At 56.6% G+C, this 21740-nt stretch overlaps 1 protein-coding gene across 4 annotated transcripts; it reads right to left on the bottom strand.

Annotated features, from left to right (window-relative positions):
• Positions 1–4781: 4781 nt before the first annotated feature.
• On the bottom strand, positions 4782–20598 carry IMPDH1 (inosine monophosphate dehydrogenase 1). Of its 4 annotated transcripts, none has more exons than XM_033099044.1 (16): positions 20342–20598; positions 16444–16545; positions 14261–14309; positions 12143–12244; positions 11947–12021; positions 11436–11642; positions 11198–11285; positions 10156–10355; positions 9422–9512; positions 9123–9218; positions 7652–7795; positions 7408–7552; positions 6988–7131; positions 6782–6865; positions 6199–6215; positions 4786–5530 (listed from the first exon to the last, which is right to left on the bottom strand). In XM_033099044.1, the coding sequence occupies exons 1-16, from the start codon at positions 20509–20511 to the stop codon at positions 5430–5432; spliced, it is 1815 nt and encodes a 604-aa protein (XP_032954935.1). In that variant the 5' UTR covers positions 20512–20598; the 3' UTR covers positions 4786–5429. The 4 variants fall into 4 exon arrangements, with proteins under 4 accessions (XP_032954938.1, XP_032954935.1, XP_032954937.1 ...); XM_033099046.1 differs by having other exon boundaries at positions 16444–16542; XM_033099047.1 differs by lacking the exon at positions 6199–6215 and having other exon boundaries at positions 4782–5530.
• Between the last annotated feature and the right edge of the window lie 1142 nt (positions 20599–21740).

The following is a 21740-nucleotide window of genomic DNA, read 5'->3' as shown; positions in this document are numbered from 1 at the left end:
TCCCTCCTGCGGGGCAGGAAGCACTCCCTTCCTCTCCTCTCTTTGCCTCTCCAACCCTGGGCTCTCCCCTGGGGGAGTGAGGCGAGCAGGTACTTTGGAGCTAGAAAGTGAGTCATGGTGTCACAGTCTTGGCTCGGTGGCTGAGTAGCTAGGCCATCTTGGGCAAATGGTTTTGCACCTCTGAGCCTGTTTGCTCCTCTGGAAATAAGAATGATAATAGTCTCCACTTCATATATATATGTATATACACACACACACACACATATACATATACACATTTATAATATATCGCCTATTGGTTCTGCTTCTCTGGAGAACCAAGGCTAATACAGGGAGTCAGAAGTTCAGTGTTGGTGAAGGTCAGCATGGATCCGATTCAGTATCCCGGTGGAGATGTGGAGTAAGCAGGGCGATGAGATCACAAGGCAGCAGAGTAGATTCGATCTTTGAACTGAACTTGAGTCCTCCGAATCTCGGTCCCTTGAAGCCGGCTTTCTCCTCACACCACTGCCGAAATGGAATCCTTTTCTGCTGCTTCTCCCCAGAATAGGGCTCCAGCTTCGTGTCCTTCTTGGAGAGCTCTCCTGTTCTTGGTTTCTCTAGAGGGTTCCCATAACCTCCAGAATTCCTAAATCCCCTCCCCTCCAACTCTGTGGGCCTCTGACAGAGGGGGAGTCAGGATGCCCCAAGCAAAGGCGTAGCTCTCCAGGAGGGGTAAGGAGAGCTGGGCTGGAAGGGGAGAATTTAGCTTTGTCTCTCTTGACCCCCAGCAGCAGCTCTGGGCTCCCAACAGCCACCTCCCCGCTAAGCTCCCCTCATGCCAGCTTCCCTTGGGGGCTTGGATACTTCATACCTACCAGGAGGGAGAGTGAACTAGACACAGGACATCCAGGCAGGCCCAGCTTCCTAACCCGGGCCAACTCTTGCCAGCTGGTGACTCAGGACATCACTTTATCTCTCTGAGCCTCATTTCCCATCCATAAGAAAGGAATATGTGCTACTGTCTCATAGGGTTGCTGAAGCTAAACCACACCTACCACAGGGATTGGTGCTTAGTAATACATGACAGCAGAAAGCAAGTCTTTTAGACTCCACTCCCCACCTCCAGCCAGCCTCTCTCCTTTCTGAGAGATTAGATTCTTTTACCCCCATCCTCCTGCTGTCCTTCAGAAGCCATATTTTACTATGGACTTGGGCAACGAGGGAATGGTTGTCAAGGGCAGGGCTTTCAGAAAGGCTGTCTGTTGCTTAGGAAACTGCCCCGTTCCGGTTCCCTGGGGTCCTACAGGTCGGTGGGTCCTGGCGCCACCTGCTGGATTCAGTACCACACTGCTCCCAAAGCACCTAGACCTGGGAGTCCCGCAGCGCCGAGCAGGGGAACACCTGCCCCAACCCCTCTTCTCCCAACATCTCCACCATAAAAGATCCTTCCTCTTTTTTGTCCCTAGATTTTCCCAGAGACCAGAGCCATGGAAAGGACCCTGCCCATCCCCCTTCTGAACTGAGCTGGAAGGAATGTAAAGGAGGAGGGGACTCCTGCACCCTGCAGGTGAGGCGCCGTGTGGAGAACAGTAGGCGTGGGGACCAGGCTTGTGGGACCGAAGCCTAGAAGAGGTCGCAGGGGACGGCATGCTTTGAGCGTGGCACTACCCTCTGACCAGGTGTGCTGCCTCCTCCAAACTCTCCTCCACTGAAGGCAGAAGGGAGCTGGGAGTGGGGTAGGCTAAGGGGAATAGAAGGCCCCCCCCAATCCACTAGTAAGGGGGTGGTCTATGTGTAAAGCAGGAGTGGACCCAGAGAAGCTGGGGTTGGGGTCTGGCCCTTATGAGGCAGGAGGGCTCCTGAAGGGACAAAAAGCTCAGGGTAAGGGTGCAGGGAGAACCTGCCTATACCCTCCTCCCCTCCCTCACTGGTTCCCCCTTCCTCTGTAGACCCTACTCCTGGATGTGAGGAGAGGGGGTGGAGTAAGGGACTGAGGGCAGCTGAGGTGCACACAGCTGGCTCGCTGCCCACTCCTGATAGAACCACAGAAGCTGCAAGGGCCCTCAGAGGGCTAGTCTAACCCCGCCTGAGCTACTCCTTGGTCATGCCATCTGAGAACCCCATCTTGGCCTGTGGATATGGGGAGTAAAGGTGAGGCCAGGTCAGGAGCCACCCACCTCTCCTCCTCCTTCTGCCCTCCAGGATGCACCCGCCATGACTCTCTTGCTCCAGCCACCGGTACTACAAGCCCAGGCAACCCTGGCCAGCAGCTGCTCCTGCTCCTGCATGCCAAGTACATGACACTCTACCTGGCTTGTGACTTTGCTGTGCTGGCACAGAGAGCTAGTGAGAACAAGCTGAGCCACTTCCTGTACCTGCTCTGCGCCTGGGGTAGGCTGCATGGGTGGTGGCACTGCTGCTGCCTGGGGCCCTGGCCAGCTGCCCACTGTGCTGCACACGCTCTCCCTGGGTGGCTACACCTTTACACAAATGCTGCTGCTCTGGAGCCAGGACCTAGGATGCCACAGCAGGCTGGCCCGGTGCCTGCAGGGCAGTCTGGATGGCATGATGCTGCGTGAGTGTGCCAGGGGGAGGGGGCGGAAGCAACTGGGCAACTCCAGGTGGCCACATTCTGCTGACCACAGGGTCTGTGATCTGCATGTGTCCTAAATGTGTCTCTGGACTGCCGGGTGTGGCCTTCCCCAGCATCTGTCCTTTTGATCTGCCTGGGCCTCCCCCAGTGGCTGAATTTATAAGAGTGAGCGTGTTGTCTGAGTCCAACCTGACATGCACTTATCTCCAGTTTTTATCCCTCTGGGGACGGGGAGACTGAATAGGACACGATAAGACTGACTGACTTATATAACCTTCTGACTGATACCTATAACCTTCCTTATGTTCTCTCACAAAATCCCCTCAATGCGCCTTGAGATAGGTGCTATGTCATCTAAAATTCTTTTCTGAGGGCACATGCTTTGGAAAGAGTCTCAGAAATCATGTAATTGGATACGCACGTTTCCTCTAAGAGTTCATTCTCAAACTTTGGTGTGTAGCAGAATCACCTGGAGAGGAGTGACAATTCAGAGGCCAGACCCCATCCTATTTCATTGAGCCTGGGCCTCTGGGTTCATTTTCGCTCTCTATGTGAATCTGATATACACCAAAACTTGAGGATCACTGTTTCAACTTCCTCTAGAAGGGCCAAACTAATGCTAGCATACCACAAGTTACTATCCTGTTCCCCCAAAAATAAGACCTAGCCGGACAATCAGCTCTAATGCATCTTTTGGAGCAAAAATTAATATAAGACCCGGTATTACATTATATTATATTATTATATTATATTATGACCCGGTCTTATATTATAGTAAAATAAGACTGGGTCTTATATTAGTTTTTGCTCCAAAAGATGCATTAGAGCTGATTGTCTGGCTAGGTCTTATTTCGGGGAAACACGGTCGGAGGTCATTGTTACAAGGTATTGGTCAACTCTCATTGATCAATTAGGTCTAGTTTAAAAGGAAAAGTCTCCCTTTGAACCCCTCGCACCCTTGATGCAGACTGATGGCATTTCTCTAAAAACCCTTAGAGCTTTTCCATCTTAATTGCTGGTCAAGCTGCTTCCTGTGTGGTTTTGGTAAACAATTGTGCAAGACAAACTATGAAACATAGCTTCATTTTGACCCATCCGTCTCATCTCTTACCATCATCCCCTGGTATCTGGGCATCCTTCTACCACCCAGCTAGGTGATCTCAGACTCAGGCGTTCACCGAGGCCAGAGTCCCTGGCACAAGGCTTCCAGGGACTCAATGACCTCGTCACTTTGCAACAACTCCTGGAGCAGTGGTTGAACCAGCTCTGAACCCACCCAACAGTTCTGCCACTAGCTCTTTCCTTCTCATCCCTGAAGATGCCACGAAGCTGGAAAATGGCACAGCAAACGGCTGGTGCCTTGGCTTGGAAGGGCCCGGGGGAGCGCAGGTAATGGCACGGCATGCCAAGCATGGCTGAGGCAGTCCCTACTGGCTCTCGTGGGGATGTTCCCAGCTCCTCCTTATCCACAAACAATGGCCTCCTGCACCCTCTGCTCATCCCTCCAGCAGAGCATCCCAGACCCTCTTCCTTGCTTCCAATCCTGAGCAGTGTCTGTGCCTCAGTAGGACAGCTGTGTGACCTCTACTCAACTACAGCAGCGGAGGCAGAAGGCGGTGTGGATGTCCCAGGACCCTGCACTTGGGACATGCGGCAGCCCACGTGTCAGTGCTGCCCCAGCAGGAGGGGCTTGAGGCTGGGAGGTGGGCCTTGAGCTGATTATGAACAGTGGGTGCTAAACCCCTCTACCTGGTACCCACGGGAGAGACTGCTGATGAGACCAAGGCCCTGGGCCTTGTGGTCAGGGCCACAGCCAGACTCTAACTCCACCCGTGCAGGGCTGCACCGCTCAGCGTTACAAGGCTGAGATGGGCGCTTTCTGGCAGCTGCCGATGAGGCCCCCAATGCCAGTCTTCTACAGCCGCCGATGATACCCTCTGCGATGCTACCTGCCGGCACAGCCTACTGGCCGGTTGGCAGCAGGTGGGCACGCCAGTGTGGGCAAAGGCCTGGGAGACCTCCTACCATGTGGCCCACCTGCACCAGCACTACCTGGAGTACCGCAAAATTTTCATCACCTTCCTGGGGAGGCTGGGCCCGGTGCCCCCACCCACCCATGGCCTGGCTCTGATAGGCTCTGGATTCCAGCTCACCACCAGGACTGGGGCAAGATGCCCAGTGGATAAGGGATAGAGACAGGATGGCAGAGGCATTGTGACCTCCTGGTTTATTCAGATTATTTCATATACAATGACGTAACTGTAACCCAAAGTGTGCAAAGTTAAAGCCTTCGACTGCAGCTGAGAGGAGAGGGCAGGCATGGTACACCTGGGGATGGTAGTAAGTCAGGAATGATGGGCTGCCTCCCCCTGCAGGGCAGGGGACTGGGGGAGTGGCCTGAGGAGCGGGTAACCTAGGGCCAGGGGAAGGGGGCAGAGACCTCCCTCTGGCTTAGGTCAGGAGCCCAGAAGTGCCCCGTGGCTGAGGGGGCAGCAGTCCAAGAAGGGGCCAGAGGCAGGGCCAGGAGAGCACCATTTCCATGGGGGGGTGGGGAGGGAGGTGCCCTACAGGAGAAGCCAGGAGGAGCCACGTGCCCCAGGGATGGGAGCCGGGCTGGAGCAGGCTGCAGCAAGAAAGACCTGAGGCAGGCACAGGGCCTGGGAGCCCAGGCTGGTGGGCTCAGGGGGACTGAAGAAGGGGGAACGTAGGGGGCTCCCAGGGCAGCCAGGCCCCAGGAGCAGTCCTGACTCTGCGGGGGGGAGGGGCCCAGCGAGGGGCCGCAGACTCTCAGGCCCTCCCCTGCTCTCTCCCTGGAAAGGAGCTGGGGAACCCGTAGTGCAAATCTATGGACCGCTCAGTTATGGAGGGAGGCTGTGCCCAAAGGGGACCCCTGGGGTGCACCCCCTCCGCCGCCTGGGCCTCCACCACCGTCCTCAGTACAGCCGCTTCTCGTAACTGTGGGGACAAGGCAAGAGGGCAGTCGAGAGTGGGCATGTGGACACTGCTCCCTTCCCAGATCCCCTTGCCCAGGCCCTGGGGTGCCAGGCGGCCCCCAGATGCAAGAGTGGCAGTGAACTGCAGAAGCCCCTGCCTCTCAGCCATGGGGGGAGGCAGAGGGAAAAGAGCAGGCTCTGTGCCTCAGTCCGCCTCAGGCCAAGGCTCCTGGAAGAATCAGGCCAGGTCCAGAGACGGCCATGCTCATTTTTTACACAGCCACTGCTGAGTGGACTGTCCTCAGTGCCAGGGTGGAGACAGAGCTCGGGAAGGTACGGCCCCTCCTCCCAGAGCAAGCTCAGACCACGCTGGACCTCTGCCACCCATGTCTCCACCCATCCCTGCACACGCAGTGGCCTAGGCCCCTTGTGGTCACTGGGTCCAGTCTAAGACAGGGCAGCCTTAGGCCTGTGGTCAGGGACATCTCTCTGTACCCCAAAAAGGGATGTTCCTGCTAGAGCCGCGGCCACTGATAGCTGCCCCCACCACAGTGCTAGTCCTAGGGTCCAGGTCCCATGATTACGCCCCCAGCGCCACCCCCAAGGCAGTGCTCCCCACCCCCAGCTCGGGTCCCACCCAGACTGCCCCTGCTCTACTCTACACTTGGCCCGGGCAGCGCGGTTACTTACACGGCAGAAAGGTATAGCTACGGGAGGATGGGGCAGAAAGAGACACAGGTTAGATGCCCGCCTATGCCTGGGGGGACAGGCCCTCTACCGGGCAGGGCCGCATGCCTGCTACGACTGCTGCCAACTAGCACTGCCCCCACCCGTGGTCCCCCCAGCGCTGGCCCTGGCGTCTGTCTCTCTGCCCTTTCCCCACCAGAGGGCTCATGCCCCCAGCCTCCACTTGCCTGCCTGGGGCCACCACCAGCAAGAGCTCAGCACTGCTAGCCCCTGCCACAAGCCACCAAGCTTCTACGCAAGCAAGGGCCAGGGAGCCTAGGAGGGGCAAGCGGCCACAGCTCCCTTGCCCTGCTCGGGGGAGATGCCCGAGGGGATGGGAGGGGCCTGCCTGCACAGGAGCTAAAGGACAGGGTTCAAGGGTGAGCTGGGCCCTACAGGAGAAGGTTTTAGGATCACCCTGCAGCAGCATCCATCCTTGGTGCAGATGGCCCACGGGGTCCCTGAAACCTCAGCTCCGCCCCTGAACCACAGTCCCCCTGCCCGACCCAGAGCCAGCCAGCAAGGGCAAGGAGGCCACCACACTTACGAGTGCAGGCCGTGGACACCACCCTCAATCTGAGCCGACATAGTCCGCTTCTCAAACTTGAGCTCTCCTGAGTACATCATGGACCTGCAGGCAGGTTGATGGAACAGGTCAGGGCACCAAGGGCCGAGCAGGGGAAGAGTGGGAATGGGGGCGCCAGGAGCCTTCCAGATGCCCCTCACCAGCTGCTCCCTCATCATGGCACTCACCGCAGGACAGACAGGCTCCGGGCACCGATATCCTGGCAGCCATGCTGGATCCCTGCTATGAGGTAGGGCACGAACTTCTGAATGGAGCCTTTGTCCTGGATGGAGCCCGAGACGCCCTGTGCGATCTTCACCTTATCACCCTCACTACGTGGAGGACAGGGAGACTGAGCCAGGCAGCCCGCAGCTCAGGGGACCCCACCTCACCTCTCAAGGGCACCAGCAGCGGGGATACCACACAGAAGGGCCCCCAAAGCAGCCACTCCCTGGTCTACAGCACAAAAAAGCCTGGATTCAGAGTCAGGTGGCCAAGTGCTATCCCCGGTCTGCTACTGGTGCCATCGTGGGAAGTCAAAGGTGTGTATGGACCCTTGAAGGGTAGTAGGCTGACATGCCTGGGGCCGGGGCTCAGGGACAGAGTACCTGAAATATCGTTTCTGGCTGCTGCTGCTCTTCTCCATGGCATCCAAGGAGCCCATGCCCCGGTACTTCTTGAGCCTTACCCCATCCGAGAAGAAGTACTCGCCGGGGGCCTCCGTGGTGGCGGCCAGCAGGGAGCCCATCATCACTGCAACGGCGGGGGTGGGAACCAGTGCCTCTAGCTCATAGCCCTCCTCCTGCCCCAGCCAGCGCCCCGCCCCTCACTGACCTGCACAGATCCCCTCACCTGTGGAAGCTCCAAGGGCCAGGGCCTTGACCACATGCCCCACAGTCTGGATGCCACCATCAGCTATGACCGGCACCCCAAAGCGCCGGGCGTACTCAGCCACCTTGTACACCGCAGTGCCCTGGGGCCGACCACAGGCCATCACTGCGGGAGGGGACACAAGACGGAGGCGTCAACAGCAACACAGGGGCCAGGGACAGACTCCTTTCTCCGTGGGCCCTAGCTCCACTCAGAAGGGACAGGGCTGCATGATGGTTCTGAAGCGCAAGATAGGTGGCAGCAATAACACTAGGGTGAATGTCATTCCAGGGACCCAGACCAGCCCACCATGACAGCACTATGGGGCATTCTGAGGGGGGGGTGTCAGTACTGGCCTACAGAGTACTGCACCTCCCCCCAGACCGGTGCTCTCAGGCCTGGTGGTCCCCAGACCCACCTCTCTCCATATACAAGTTCCCCTTCGAGGCTTTCATTTGCAAGGCCTGTTACTAGGGTTAGGTACTTGTGGCCTCCTTTGGGATATTAGTTTGCATTTCTTTAAGTTTAACTGTCCAAGGTCCATAAGTATTAGGTTTTAAGTGGGAATTCTAAGGAACCAGCACTTATCTAGGGATGGATGCAAGGTTGGATAAAGTAGGAAAGAAGCCTTCTCTGGAAGTATCTTGTTTGTTAGGTCCCGATTGCATCCCAAGGTTTAGAATGGTGCCTGATACACAGCAGGTGCCCAATTAATATTTGTAAAGTGACTAAGAGAAGGCCCACATTTCACCACGGTAGTCGGCTAAGGTGATGAGGAGACACTTAAAAGCAGAGGCTGTGCAAACCAAAAGGGGAGCTGTTTAGGGGCAGAGAAGACCCAAGTGGGTCACTCAAGTGTTCTGAAAAAATGACTGTCAGTAGAGGGGCCAGATCCACCCCTTCAGACGAAGCCAGGACCCACCAATCAGACACCAGCCTCCAGGGAGCACGTGTCATGGGGACACATGTCATGATCTCACCGTCCCCTGCTTCGTGTTCGGGAACCCACCTTGCAGAAGGGCTGTGTGACTCAGTGGAACCCCTCCCTGACTATCAGCACATGGTAATAAGGTGTATATCCTTAGATATTCAAGGACGTGCTGTCTCCATCTTAAGTATCTGCCTTGTCACGAAGCTAATCCAAACCCCGAGCTGGCTTCCCACAAGCAACTCATGGAAGCAGTCCCATCAGCCGTGGGCCTCCAGCTGGGGCCTCCTTGCCCAGAATCTGAGAGGCAGGCTGGCGCACCCCCAGAACTCTTGGGGACCTCATCTTACACCTACCTCCCCCCAAATCAGCGGGGCCAGATCAGCCCTGAACCCACCATCCCAGGAAGTGGCTGGCAGAACGAGCACTCAGCGTGCATCTGTGGAACAAGAGTGAGGCCCAAGGGGCCTGTGGAGGGCCGGCGGGGTGTCCTAAGTGGACGCCGCTTTTCTTACTGACACCCACCTTCTTGGGTGATGCAGATGGAGCCACAGCCCATGCCCACACGCAGCCCGTCCACACCAGCGTCAATCAGATTCTTGGCCTGAGCTGCTGTCACCACTGGGGGGGGCGGGAAAGAGGCACAGTGTGAGGACGGGAGGCTCCACAGGGGACTCCAGTCTGGCCACCCTCCCACCTACAGTGACCTTCAGGCCCCTGTCCCTCAGGCAGGCGCAAAGCCATCACCTCAGGATGCTGAAGGACAGGAAGTTACACAGTGACGGTGCAATGGTGGGGGCACGGGGGGGCGACTCCACACTCACCATTCCCCCCAATCACCTGGAGGTGGGGGTACTTCTGCTTGATATAGTGCACCATGGCGATCTGATATACGGAGTTCCCTTGGGATGAGTCCTGTGAGGAGGGGGATGGGAAAGCTGAGGTTATGACGGCGGAAGGCCCTCCCTGGGGGAGGCAGCTCTTAAGTGGACAAACTCCTGAAATAATATGAAAAATGTGATGAGAATGCTTTTTCTTTCTTTTTTTCTTTTTTCCTGAGAAGACCATTGACAGCTCTCAGCTGGTTCTCAGAGGCCTGCTCCCCCCGAAAGTTTCCGCACCATTAATGTATGCTCTCAGAGCAGACAAAGCCCTTTCATATGCACTGATGGACTGGTCCTCACAGCAAGATTGCCTGGGGCCTCGCCTGTTCCCACCAACTCACTAAGCAAAGGACAGTACTTAACCTCCTCAGCCTCGGTTTCTGCATCCAACCAGGGCCAGGGCCATGGTAACGGTACCTCAGGGGGCAGTTGGGAGGATTACATGAGTTCATCTACATAAGGTCTTAGTGTAGGGCCTCGCGGGTGAAACGTCCCCCATCAATGGTTATAACCATTAGGGTCAACTTATGAGCATGCCCACAAGGCCCTCACAGGGGTCCACAGTTGGTCTGAGCTGTCAGAGTACCACTGACCCCCCTAAGGCTTAATTAGAGGCGAACCTGGCTCTTCCTAAGCCTCTACTAAACCACCTCGGCCCCAGGGCAGGGCCGTACCAGCACTATGACATCCGCGCCTGCCTGGGTGAGCAGGTCCAGGCGATATTTGTCGTCCTCGCGGGTGCCCACGGCCGCCCCACACAGCAGCTGCTTATGGGAATCCTTGGAGGCCAGAGGGTAGTCGCGGTTCTTCTTCAGATCAGTGCGGGCAATGATGGCCACTAGCTCATCGTGATTATTGACAATGGGCAGCTTCCCTGTTGAGGAATGCAGAGGTAAGATGAAGGAGCAGCCTCTGGGGGCTGGGGCTGGGAAGTGGCGGAGGTAAGGATGAAAATGGACCACACCTGAGGTCACTAAAGTACCCAAACTAGCCACTAGGTGGCAGCACCCACCCAGGAAGCGCTCCTAGGGACCTGGATCTCTTCCCAGGGAACAGGAAGCAAAGAAACCTTGTAGCCAAGAGGGTTCCTGGAGCTCTTCCTGCCCTGTGGCCTGGCCAGGCTGGGGTGGGCAGTTCCTGAGTACTGGCAGCCTTCCACCTGCTGGGCCACGGGCCACAGTGGTCTAAAACTCCTACCCAGGGCACAAACGGGAGGCTGTCCTACGGGGAGGAACATGTGCCCTGCCCAATACCCCCAGAGAACAATCCAGTATGGACCAGGGAAGCATGTTCCGGTGTCTCTCATGGGATCCTAATGAATATTATCAACAGCCCCAATGTCAAACAAATTTAATTGCAGGACTTCTGAGTCTTTAATAAGCTAAAGTACAATTCTTTGTGCAAGATGAGGGATACATAAAAAGTGTTTTTCAGACTTGTAAGACCATAGAGCCCTTTAGAGCCCTTTTTCTGTGATGAACATTTCACAGGACTAGTTTTTTGGGGAAACGTACTGTGAAGATGATGAATAAGGGATAGGTTTTCCTAAGCCCGGAAAAGAACCTCAGGAATCATGCTCCAGCCTGGGGCTATGCCAACCTTCCCAAGGCCCAGGCTGGTTGCTGGGACAACCTGCAAGACTTGAAGGAACAGGGGAGCTGGGGTACAGGGAGCCAGGCTGGGGCGGTCTTGAGTTTTCTGCCTACTCTTCGGTACCTTTCTTGCTGCGCTGCAGGATCTCATTTGCCTCTTTCAATGTCACACCTGCTGGAGCCACCACCAGCTCATTCCGTGGTGTCATCACCTGTGGGGCCAGGAACATTTGCCTGCAGGTTGGCAGGTGAGAGAGAAGGGAGCCAGACCTCCCACTGGTCCCTGATCACAGGCACCAGCCTGAGGTTCTAGGGTGTGGGGAACTCTCTCCCAGCCACGCTTTCCCTGTGCTTGCAGGTACCTCACGGAGGAGGGTGGTGTGGTCCTTCTCGGCCAGAAAGTCGATGTCTCGGGAGGTGACGATGCCCACCAGCTTGCTGCCCATGGCACCCGTCTCCGTGATGGGGATGCCAGAGAAGCCATGCCGAATCTTGGCCTCCAGCACATCACCGACAGTGTGTGAGGGGCTCAGCACCACGGGGTCTGTGATGAAGCCCTGTTCAAATTTCTGTGGGCAGAGACAGGAAGGAAACGGCTGAAAGAAAGCCAGACTTGGGGTACAGCCCGGCCCCAGGGAGCAGAGGATGTCCTGGCCATGCCACAGAGGAGCCAGGGCCCTCATGGGGTGAGGAGCCAGTGGGAATGAGGGCTGGGCCCTATGCCCCCATTGTGGGGAAGGGTAAGCAACAAGACCCCATAGCCATCAGCCAGGGAATGAGCCCGCCTGCAGGGCTGGCAAAGGATGCTAGAAGGGTCTGTGAAGTGGGGGTGCCAGGTAGCATCTTCTTTCTGGGGACGGGCCTGGTACTTGCCTTGACCTTCCGCACCTCGTTGGCCTGGAACTCTGGGGTGCAGTTGTGGTGAATGAAACCGATCCCGCCCATCAGCTGGGGTGGAAGGGAAGCGTGGTCAGAGCCAGGAGGCCACCCCTCCTCACTCTGCACACCACTCCTCTGATACCCATTCCTCCTGACGCCATGCGGTCCCCTTCCCAGGTGCCCGACTCACAGCCATAGCGATGGCCATGTCAGCCTCTGTCACAGTGTCCATGGGGGAGGAGATCAGCGGTGTCTTCAGCGTAATCTTCCGAGTCAGAGCTGAAGTCAGGTCCTAAGGAGGGAGGCACAGTCTATGTGAAGAGTTTTATGATTCACGCAAATGTTTACTGAGCTCCTACATGTACCCAGCACCAGGAGATACAGCAGTGCACAACAGATGAGGCCCCTGCTAGCTCTCCTGGAGCTTCAATTCTACTTGGAAAGAAAGAGGGCAAACGCGGAACACATGTACGAAATTCTTTCAGTCAGGATGAAGGCTCCAAAGAAAAGCAATAGGACCAAGTGACCCCTGGAAGAAGGATGTACTGGTCAGGGAAGCCTCTTTCTTGGGAGGTGACAAGTGGAAAACAATCAAGCCAAAGTCTGAGGGACCATCGCGCTCTAGGCAGAGGGAGCTGTGTGTAAAACCTGCCTGTGATTCCATGTCTTCCTGAGATGTATTTAAGAAAGAAAAATGCTCGTGGAGTAGAAGGAAGCGAGAGAGGCAGGGGTTGAGGTGGGAGGGGCAGGCAGAGCAGGGGGGCAAGGAAGTGTAGACTTGAAAACCAGGGGGAGGAGCTTAGGTTGGACTCTGAGATGAGAAGACACTAGAGGGTCTCAGGCAGAGGAGAGACATGATCCGGTTTATGTTTTAAAGATATTACTCAGGCTCGGTCTGAATTGGAGAATGGATTCTAGGTGAAAAGGCCTGAGGCAGGGGCACCACCAACGAGGCTCCTGACAGGTCCAGGTGGGAGATGCTGGTAACTGGAAGGGCGGAGGCATGGGAAGGAGTCATTAGACAGCCAAGAAAGTAGGTGACTAAGAGTCTGCAGCTCCAGGGAGAGGCCAGGACTGCAAGTATACATTTGGGAGGCATCTGCCTCCGAATGGTAGATAGGGCCAGATCATAGACCCCTCCAAAATTTAGGCCAACACCTGTGGATCCTAGCCCCCAAAACAGACTTTGTTATATAATTTTTGGAGAGTCACAAGCCTCTGAAGTCCATCTACAGACCCTGGTTCAGAACCCTACCCCACAGTCTAGAAACCTCCCCCTTCTCCTCTCCTGTCGTACCACAGGAGAAGAAACACAGCCTTCCTGACAGAGGCCACATGACAGGAAGACCCTTGATGGCCAGGAGGGGTTTTTTCTAACCCTCTCTTCTTAGCATACTGCCCAGGGATTGGCACAAAACCAGGGTGCTTGGTAAACTTTGTTAAACTCAACAGCTGAACCAAGAAGGCTTCCTGGTTGCTGCCATAAGGGAAATATCCTGAATAACCCAAATTTCCCCCTAAAAAATCTATCTGTGTCAGCATTGGGTATACATTAGGGAAGCTGGACATAAGCTTCCCTAATGTGTACACTCAGGCCCCTGGCCTTTCATGACAATCAGACCTGAATAAATATCAATGATAACAGCACCAGAAGAGAAACTATTTTTGTAACGTATATGAATTCATCATAGCATAATCTAACTTTTCCATGAAATGACTTACACCCATCAGCACTACCCCCTGGGCTTCTGAGAAGTCTGTCATATGTTCATTAGTAAACGACATTGTTCATTCGCTTGGCTCATTGCTGAGCCCCTCCAGTAAGCAAAGCACTGTGTTTCCTTGGTTTGGTCCAAAAATCTAACTTCTCCAAACCAGTTCTTGTATATTGGGATCCGTGAACAAACCTGTCCACTTCATTCAGTCTCCATAATTTGACAGGCTTCTATCATGTCCTTGCTCAGCATTTCAGATAAAACCTGTACTGTTCAGATAAAACCTGGTCTACTGTAATGAAGGCAGGCACATATACACATCCCCTCTCAGGGCCTTCTGAACTCTACTGCGGACTCCATCAGGCCAGAGAGCCCTCTGGCCCTGGGCCCGGCCCATCACTCAGGATACCCCCGAATCCCCACAGCTGCCTCTGCCCCCATTGCACTGTGCCAGCTTCTACGACAGCAATAAAGGCTACATCCACCACATTCCCAAGAAAAGTCTCTCCTACAACCCGCTCTTGAACAGGAAGTCAGCCTCTTGTGCTACATACACAGCCCCTCTACCCCTGGTTAGCAGAAGAGGTACTCACCACCTCATCAGCTATGAAGTCTATGAATCCTGGGAGAATCAGGAAGTCGCTGTGAAGAGAGAAGAGGGAGTGTTTCTAGGTGGGGAGGGGTACCTGAAAGGGGCAGGGCCTGCCGTGCCAGTGGAGGCAGCCTGGGGGTAGGGATGGGCAGAGACTGGAGCCCTCTGATACCTGCTGCCCCTTCAGGGCTGGACCACCTTGGAGCTCCCCACTAGCATCTTGCTGACCCCAGTCCAGGGCTAGAACCAAAGGCCGTGGAAGGTCTATAGACCTGGGACGCCACCAAGGCAGTAGCCCAAAATGTCTATTGCCTTCAGGGCTCCGAGTTCGTCAAGGAACATAGAAAGTCCCATAAAGCCACACACGGCAGATGCAGTGCCTGCCCTAGACAACCTGAGTCTTGATAGAGGGAGGCAATGAGTGGACATGGGATAGACCTGAGAACAGGTTAGAAGTGCAGCGTGATATGAACACCACAGCACAGGACAAGCTGCACACAGCCAAGTCTCGGGGCTGCTCAGTCACACAGGTTTCAGAGCAGCTCAGAGGGACCCCAGGGGTCTGAGTGTGGGCTGGGCACGTCTGAAAGAGCAGGCATTGCTAAGTATCTGCCCAGTTGGACGGGAGTAACCAGTAGACATGGCCTGGGAAGGAAAGGGGAGGAAAGGACCTTACGGTTAGGCCAGGACCCTGGGGCCCCAGCCAAAGCATGGCAGCTGCCAACACCAAGGTGGGCAAACCCCAGAAGGGGAATGCAGACCTGCACGTGTATGGCAAGGCAGTGCCAAAGCCCAGCACCCACCCCCCACCGACCCCCACCGCCGGCCCATGACAGGCTTAATCGGCCTGAAATCACCAGGCCTTGACAGGCACCCCCAAAAGTAAATGTCCCACGCTTCAGGAATACTCCCAACCAGGCGAAGCAAAACTGCAGGCACCCAGCACAGGAAGGAAAAGCTACAGGGTGGATGGGAGGGGTGGGGTCTTTAACCTGCCTCAAGGCCAAGAGCGAGTCCTAGAAATTTCTCTAGGGAGTTCCCTTGGCAGACTCCAGTGAAAAAGACATCAAAGAGATACTCTCTTCCCTCGCCTCATCAAAGAATGCCAAAGAAATAACCTAACTATCCCGGCCCCGTGGCAGCCTTTCTTGTGTACAGGGAAGAGGACTCCGCGGCTCGCTTAGAAGCCAGAGAAGAAATACTGGCATCTGGGCCCCTTGGCATTTACTAGGTATTACATACACCGCTCACCTGGCCCACACCTGAGCTACGGGCAGACAGGAGACACTCTTCAGGAGTGACTATATCCTGGTGTCTAGGGAAACTGCCTGCCCAGTAGGAGTGTTTACAGGCTAGGGCGGGCAGGGACTGGCAGGAGACAGGGCACCGGTACTCCTGGCTCACCAGCATCCCACTCCACTCCAGTCCCAGGTTCTGATGCTCCTTCCTGGCATGGGCATAGTCCTGCAGCCCGAAGGAGAGCTAGTGCCAGGCCTGCAGCCTGCAGGACAACTGGCCCACCGCCCGTGGAAAAGCAAATTAAGCCAGAGGCAAATAGATAGGTCTTGATCTCCAAAATCCCATGTAGGGTGGGCTTGGGGGTGGCAGTCACAGAATACTCATGCCCATGGGGGTTATTAGGGCTAACCTGTGGGCAGGCAGGGGCACAAACAGAAAGAGGACTGGACCTTGGAAAAGGAGCCATCCCAACTGCCCAGCTGGGCCTCTCCTGGGGGCAACACCCAAGCAGCTGTCTCAGCGGGGCTCCAGGGCCCCTCTGTCCTCCCAGTGACACTGGGAGAGGGTATCGTGGACCAAGGTCTAGGAAAAGTCTCCATAACTGCCACATGTCGTGTTTCCACACACCCCAAGGCCCCTTCATGAGGCCAAGATGCCCACGAGAGGGGGAAGGGGGGAGGCCGTACCCGGATCTAGCCAGAAACGGGGCATGGCACTGAGGGCCGCGATGTCGCTGTGCCACGTCCGTCTGCTCTCGGCACGGGCCGCCTTCCTTCCCTTACCCAGCCCTCCCCACCCCCCGCCTCCCCGCCCAGGTCGCTCGAATCCGGCCTGGGAACGCGGGGTATCACCGACCCGGGAGCGCTGCACGTGCAGGGCCTGAGTCGGGGGATCGCGGCGCGTGGGTGAGCGCACCCAGGTGCGGCCGAGGCCCCCAGCGCTTACTTGTAGGTGAGGCCGTCGGCGTTGGCGAAGAGCTGCGGCGCGGTGAGCCCATCGTCGGGCACGTAGCCGGTGCCGCCGCTGATCAGGTAGTCCGCCATGCTGCTGGGGGACACCGCGACCCGACATAAACACCCGCGCGGGCCGCCCCGCTGCTGCTGCTGCTGCTCCTGCTGCTGCTGCTGCTGCTGCCTTATTGCTGCTGCTGACGCCGCGGCCACGCTGCTGTCGCGGGCCAGGCGGGCCGGGGGCGGGGGCTGCGGCAGCCGCGGGGCGGGCCCAGGGCACCGCCCTCTTCTCCCGCCCCTCCCCCGGGAGTCCGCCGCCTCCGCCCCGCGCCTCACAAAGGGCCCCGCAGAGTCCGGCCCAGCTACCTCCGTCGCGCGCACGCCCAGGGCGGTCTGCAGTGGCACAGTGGCCCGGCTGGCCCGGGCGGGGGAGGGGATGCGGGACTAGTGGGGGAGGGGCTGGGCCAGGCCCGGACACGCCCCCTCTGCTGCTCTTCGTCCCGCCTTCTAGGCCCCCCCCACAGTACCCTCCCCACCGCCCTGCGCCCCGGGTCTCGGCCCCTGCTTGGACCATCCCAGACCACCCGGCCCCGATCGGCCTGAGTCTCCCCTGGCCCTACTCGCCACCCCCAGGGGTACCTCTAACATGGTTTGTCTTTCCCCCAGACTCAGGCCCAGACTCTGATCAGGCCCAGAACCCTAAGGAACTGTCTGGGCTCACAGCTCCCCAACACATAGTGGGTTGAGGTTGCACCCTCCCTGCACAGTAGCCGGCTTTCCTAACTCCGACATCATTCCTTAACCACATTTCCTGACCTTTGGGTGGCCTTGAAGCCCTCTGCAGTTTACAAGGCATTTTTTCATAAATGATCACATTTACTCTACAATCTATTAATTAGGTATCCCCACTTTACAGATGCAAAACCTACAGTTCAGAAAGCAAGGGGTGGGGAGACTGTCTCTGACTCCTGTCCAGGGCTTCAGTTTGATGTCCCTGTCCCCAGCTCAGAAAGCGGTGTGTATACCAGGGCTTTTAACCCCAGACAGGAAAGTTGATTTTCATTTGGGAAGGTAGTGTGGTGGGAAGACGAGGGAGGATCACAGGCCTGGTGTAGGCAGGTAAGTATGCATACAAACTAGGACAGAGGCTAGAGAAGTTTTGAGAATTACCCAAAGCAGAAGTCTGATGGTCCTATGGGCCCAGCAAGACCCAGATTCCTACATGGGGACAGTAAGATTAGATAGCAAACTGATTCACATGGGGGGAGGTGGGGTGGCAGGAGCACCCCTCTTGTGTGACCAGAAATGATAATGCTACTCCCTGACCAAAGCTAGAATAGATCCCCCACCCACACATCAGGGTTCCTTCCCTCCTCCTCCCCACAGCTCACTTCTTGGTGAGGTGAGAGGCAGGGCAGGGACACAGTCCTCTCCTGGCAAGGTGGCTCTGTGGCGCTCCCTTCCTCCCTCCCCAGCCCTGAGAGGCTGGGTTTGTTTACCTCTCAGCAGTGTGGTGGCAGCCAGGCCCAAGGGAATCTCCCTAGGATGCCCAGCCTCCCCGATGACACCCCCGGGACCCTGACAGGAAAGTACAGACTGTTCCATCTGTGCACAGAGGGTAGGGGAGGCTTCCCACTGAGCTAGGGCGATGAGGCCTGTGAAGCTGGGAGTGCTGGAGGAGACTCGCAGATGTCTGCAGTGTCCTCTTTCCTCTTACTGCCGGGGGACGGGAACATCAGACTCCCAAGCTTCTCTCCCCATCAGGGCTCCTGCTGAGGACCTCTGAAGGCACTCTGGCATGGCAAGGAGAGAGTGGGCCTGCTGGGCTTCTCTGCTGAGTGGGGGCTGATGCCAGCTTGCCAGGGACACCTGGGGGACACTTCTGATTCCTCAGCTCTTGTAGACCCATCCAGAGGGCAAATGCCATATGGAGGCGGGGGAGGGGTATCCTGAGAGCACCAACACTAGGACCTCTTATTGGCCACCTGGAGGCATAGCAGTGAGACCAGCCGGAGAAAGCACCCTGGCCATTCAGAGTTACCCTGAGGTACCTTTCCAGCCATAGAAGGACAGGTTTGTAATTGCATTGCACGCAGAGCACAGGCGGTCCCTGTGGTCTCTCTCTGTCTCTAAGGGACCTGCTCTGAGTCACTGTCCTCTACAGCATGGGGTCAGAATGGCTAGGGTACTACTCAGGGTTCCACCAGGGCTGGGGCCCAGGACAGCAGCTGGGTTCTGCCATCTCTAGTGACATCTGCCCCAGCCTGGGGCTCAGACCCAGGGGAGGAGGCTGCCAGGTTGAGATGTGGAGACAACAGACCTCACAGCCCTACTCTCCTTCTCTTGCTGCCCCACACCCCCTCCCGGTGTGACCTGTGTCAGGGCTTCTCGTTACTCTAAGCTGCTGGGCTCAGCCCTGGGTTAGGCTGTCTTTTTCCAGGGACTGTTAATCCACCCCCCACCCCACCCCACCTCCACACACACTACTCCTGCTTTCCTCCTCCCTCTTCCTGATCTTCCCTAGCTGCTTCCTCCATGGGGAGGAGACACTGAAGCAACAAGCAGAGCTCCTCAGCCCGGGGAAGGACCACTGGTCCTCTGAGACTCCCCACCTAGCATCTGTGAGGGCAGCAGGGCAGAAGGGTAGGCCAAAGCCCCTTCCAGCCCGTTCCTCTGGGTAGTGGGTGTCCTAGCTGGGCACCAAGGTCATGCAGCAAGCCAGGAGGTCTGTATCTGGTCTGGGGCTGTTTGAATGCGTAAAATTTCAAAACACTTTTGAGGGGAGGATTGGGGGAGTTTGTGTGTGTGTGTGGGGGGGATAACATTAGCATTGTTGAGCTTGGACAAGGGACATGACTTGCCGAAGCAAAGGCACTGCCTCCAAGTCAGTGCTCTAGCCCACACCCTCACCTCCTGTGGCCTTTCCCTATCGCCCTGGTCTCTGAGCCTTAGTTGCTGGATGTCTAGGATGGGAGAAAGGATAGAGTAGCCTGAACCTGAGTCAATTCTAGAGAGGTAGCTTGCGGGGACAGGAGGGGCCAGGCTTCACCTAGCAGCCCCTTAAGCCGTTAAAAGTTCTTACATAAGCAGCCATCCCCTGGGCAGAGCTGCAGGGCTAATTCCCGCAGACCCCTCCCCCAACCCAGCTTCCAGGTCACCTCCCCAAGCTGCTGGGCACCAACAGATGGAGATGAGAAAGAAGTCCAAATCCTCTGGACTGGAAGGACAGTGGGATTGCATTTCAAGCTGAGATACAATCCAGAGATTAGCCACTGTCTTCTTTTCAGCCAGTCCCGGGGGTCCAGTTCAACACCCCCCCACTCTTCCTCCAGGGACCCTTTACAGACCCCAGCAGACTAAGGGGACTAAGGGTAGGAGGGGTTCCTGAATCTTAGGAGAGACCCCGAGGTGAGTTACACTGGCAGCATTATCAGGCCTTAGTGAATAATGAGGGACCATGTCCTCATCTGGCTCTGAGGAGACAATCTATCTGGACACCTACACCTGCCAGTAAGACTCTGAAGATAGGAGGAAACAGCTAAGGAGGACTAAGCAAAGTTAGGCAGGGACTCCAACAAGCACTGTTTGAAACCCTGTAGTTGGAGCCACTTGGGCCAGGTGTCCTCCGGTGTGTAGTCGAGGTCTGATCCAGGGCTAAGATTTTAGGGAACGTTTCTCCGACCTGCTCCCCGGTGCTACGCAGCACCGAACCCTTTGCACAGTGCCCGCCTACAAGCCCCAAGCAAAGCTTGGGTGCGCAGCGTCGGTCTGAGCCCGGTTTCAGGAAGTTAGAGGTTGAGGTGGTAAGAGAGCGAGTGTGGTGGGGTCTGCCCCTGCCCTGCCCCGCCGCGCCCGCCCCGGATGCGCCCCGCGCGCTTTGCCCTGGGCGTCACCTCTCCGGCTCGTAGCCGGCCTGCAGCAGGCGGGCGCTGTACCGCTGCGCCGCTGTCTCGTGTCCCGGGTGTTGCCGGGCTCCGGGCTCCGGAGCAGCGGCGGCTCCGCCTCCCTGCAGCGGCGGCGGGAGCGGCCCGGATCCGGCTGGCTGAGCGAGCGGCCCCTCCATAAGGAGGCCGCAGCTTGGGCAGCCGGAGCCTCTCCGCCAGGAGGCTCCCCTGGCCCCCGGTGGGGCGTCAGCGCAGCCCAGTGGGGACCCGGGAGGGGGCGGGGCCATTGGGGCGGGGCCTGAGTGCCTGGGGCGGGGCCGCTCGGAGGAGGGAGGACCCCGAGTCCTGGGCTCCGCTCTGGCACAGCGCGCCTCCAGGCCCCTCCACGCGGCTGCCCAGACCCAGTTGGTCTCTCCCATTCCGGGATCAGCGAGTGGACCCCTGCATCTTCCCCGCCTTCCGGATCTTCCAGGTTCTCCTGCCCCTTCTGAGGAAAACCAGAAGAGGAAAGGAGCTCAAAGTGTCTCCAGAGGCCGGGGTGTTCTTGAGTCTTGTGTTTGTCCCAATGCCTCTTATGAAGATTACCAGGGTCCTTTGGAGCCTCCTACCAGCCAGCCGCCAGTGCAAGATAAGCGGGGACTACTCAACTCCCTTTGCCTACTACCCCCTTTGCCTAGTCAGCAGACTGCCTTAGACAGGAGGAAAATAGATTTCCCTCACCTCTTACCTGCCACTACCCGAGGAAGGAAGAGATAAGGCTGCAGGCTCCTTAAGAAAAAGGGCCTTGGCTTCCCTCGTGTGGGGTGGGGCTGAGCGCACGGGAAACTGTTCATCTCCCAACTAGAAAGCACACCTGTTCCTATTTCATCATTGTTATCACTGTCCACTAGTGAGTGAGCACCTAGCAAAGGTGGCGAGGAAAAGTAACAGTCCTAGCCCTCAGGCAAGTTCTTTGAGTAGACAGAGTAGATAAAGTTGAGAATTTTTGTATCATATATTTAAAAGCTGACAATTTGAAGGAGCAAATGGTCAACACTGAATGACTAGGGGAGCCGTGCATTTCAAGGAGGTAAGAGTTATGGGTCAGACTTTTCAGCAACTATTTCACAAAGGAAATTGAATGTATGTAATGGTGAGATCTTAGATTTTATCTGCCTGGTACCTTGTTCTATACATGTACACACCTACTGCCCAGAGTCAGGATTAAATCAGTTTCTCTGACTCAGGGCCACATGCGAAATCTTCTCACTGTTAATGCCATTCTAGACAAGATTTTTGCTAGAGACTGAATGTTTGCGTTCCTTCACCATTCATATGTTAAAACCTAATTCCAGTGTGAGGGTATTTAGAAGTGGGACCTGTGGGAGGTGCTTAGGTCACGAGAGTGGGGCCTGCGTGAGTGGGATTA

Source organism: Rhinolophus ferrumequinum, chromosome 26 (assembly GCF_004115265.2).
Source record: "Rhinolophus ferrumequinum isolate MPI-CBG mRhiFer1 chromosome 26, mRhiFer1_v1.p, whole genome shotgun sequence".
Lineage (NCBI taxonomy): Eukaryota > Metazoa > Chordata > Mammalia > Chiroptera > Rhinolophidae > Rhinolophus > Rhinolophus ferrumequinum.
The sequence above is the reverse complement of the archived record's forward strand: the minus strand, read 5'-3'. Positions and strand labels throughout refer to the sequence as shown.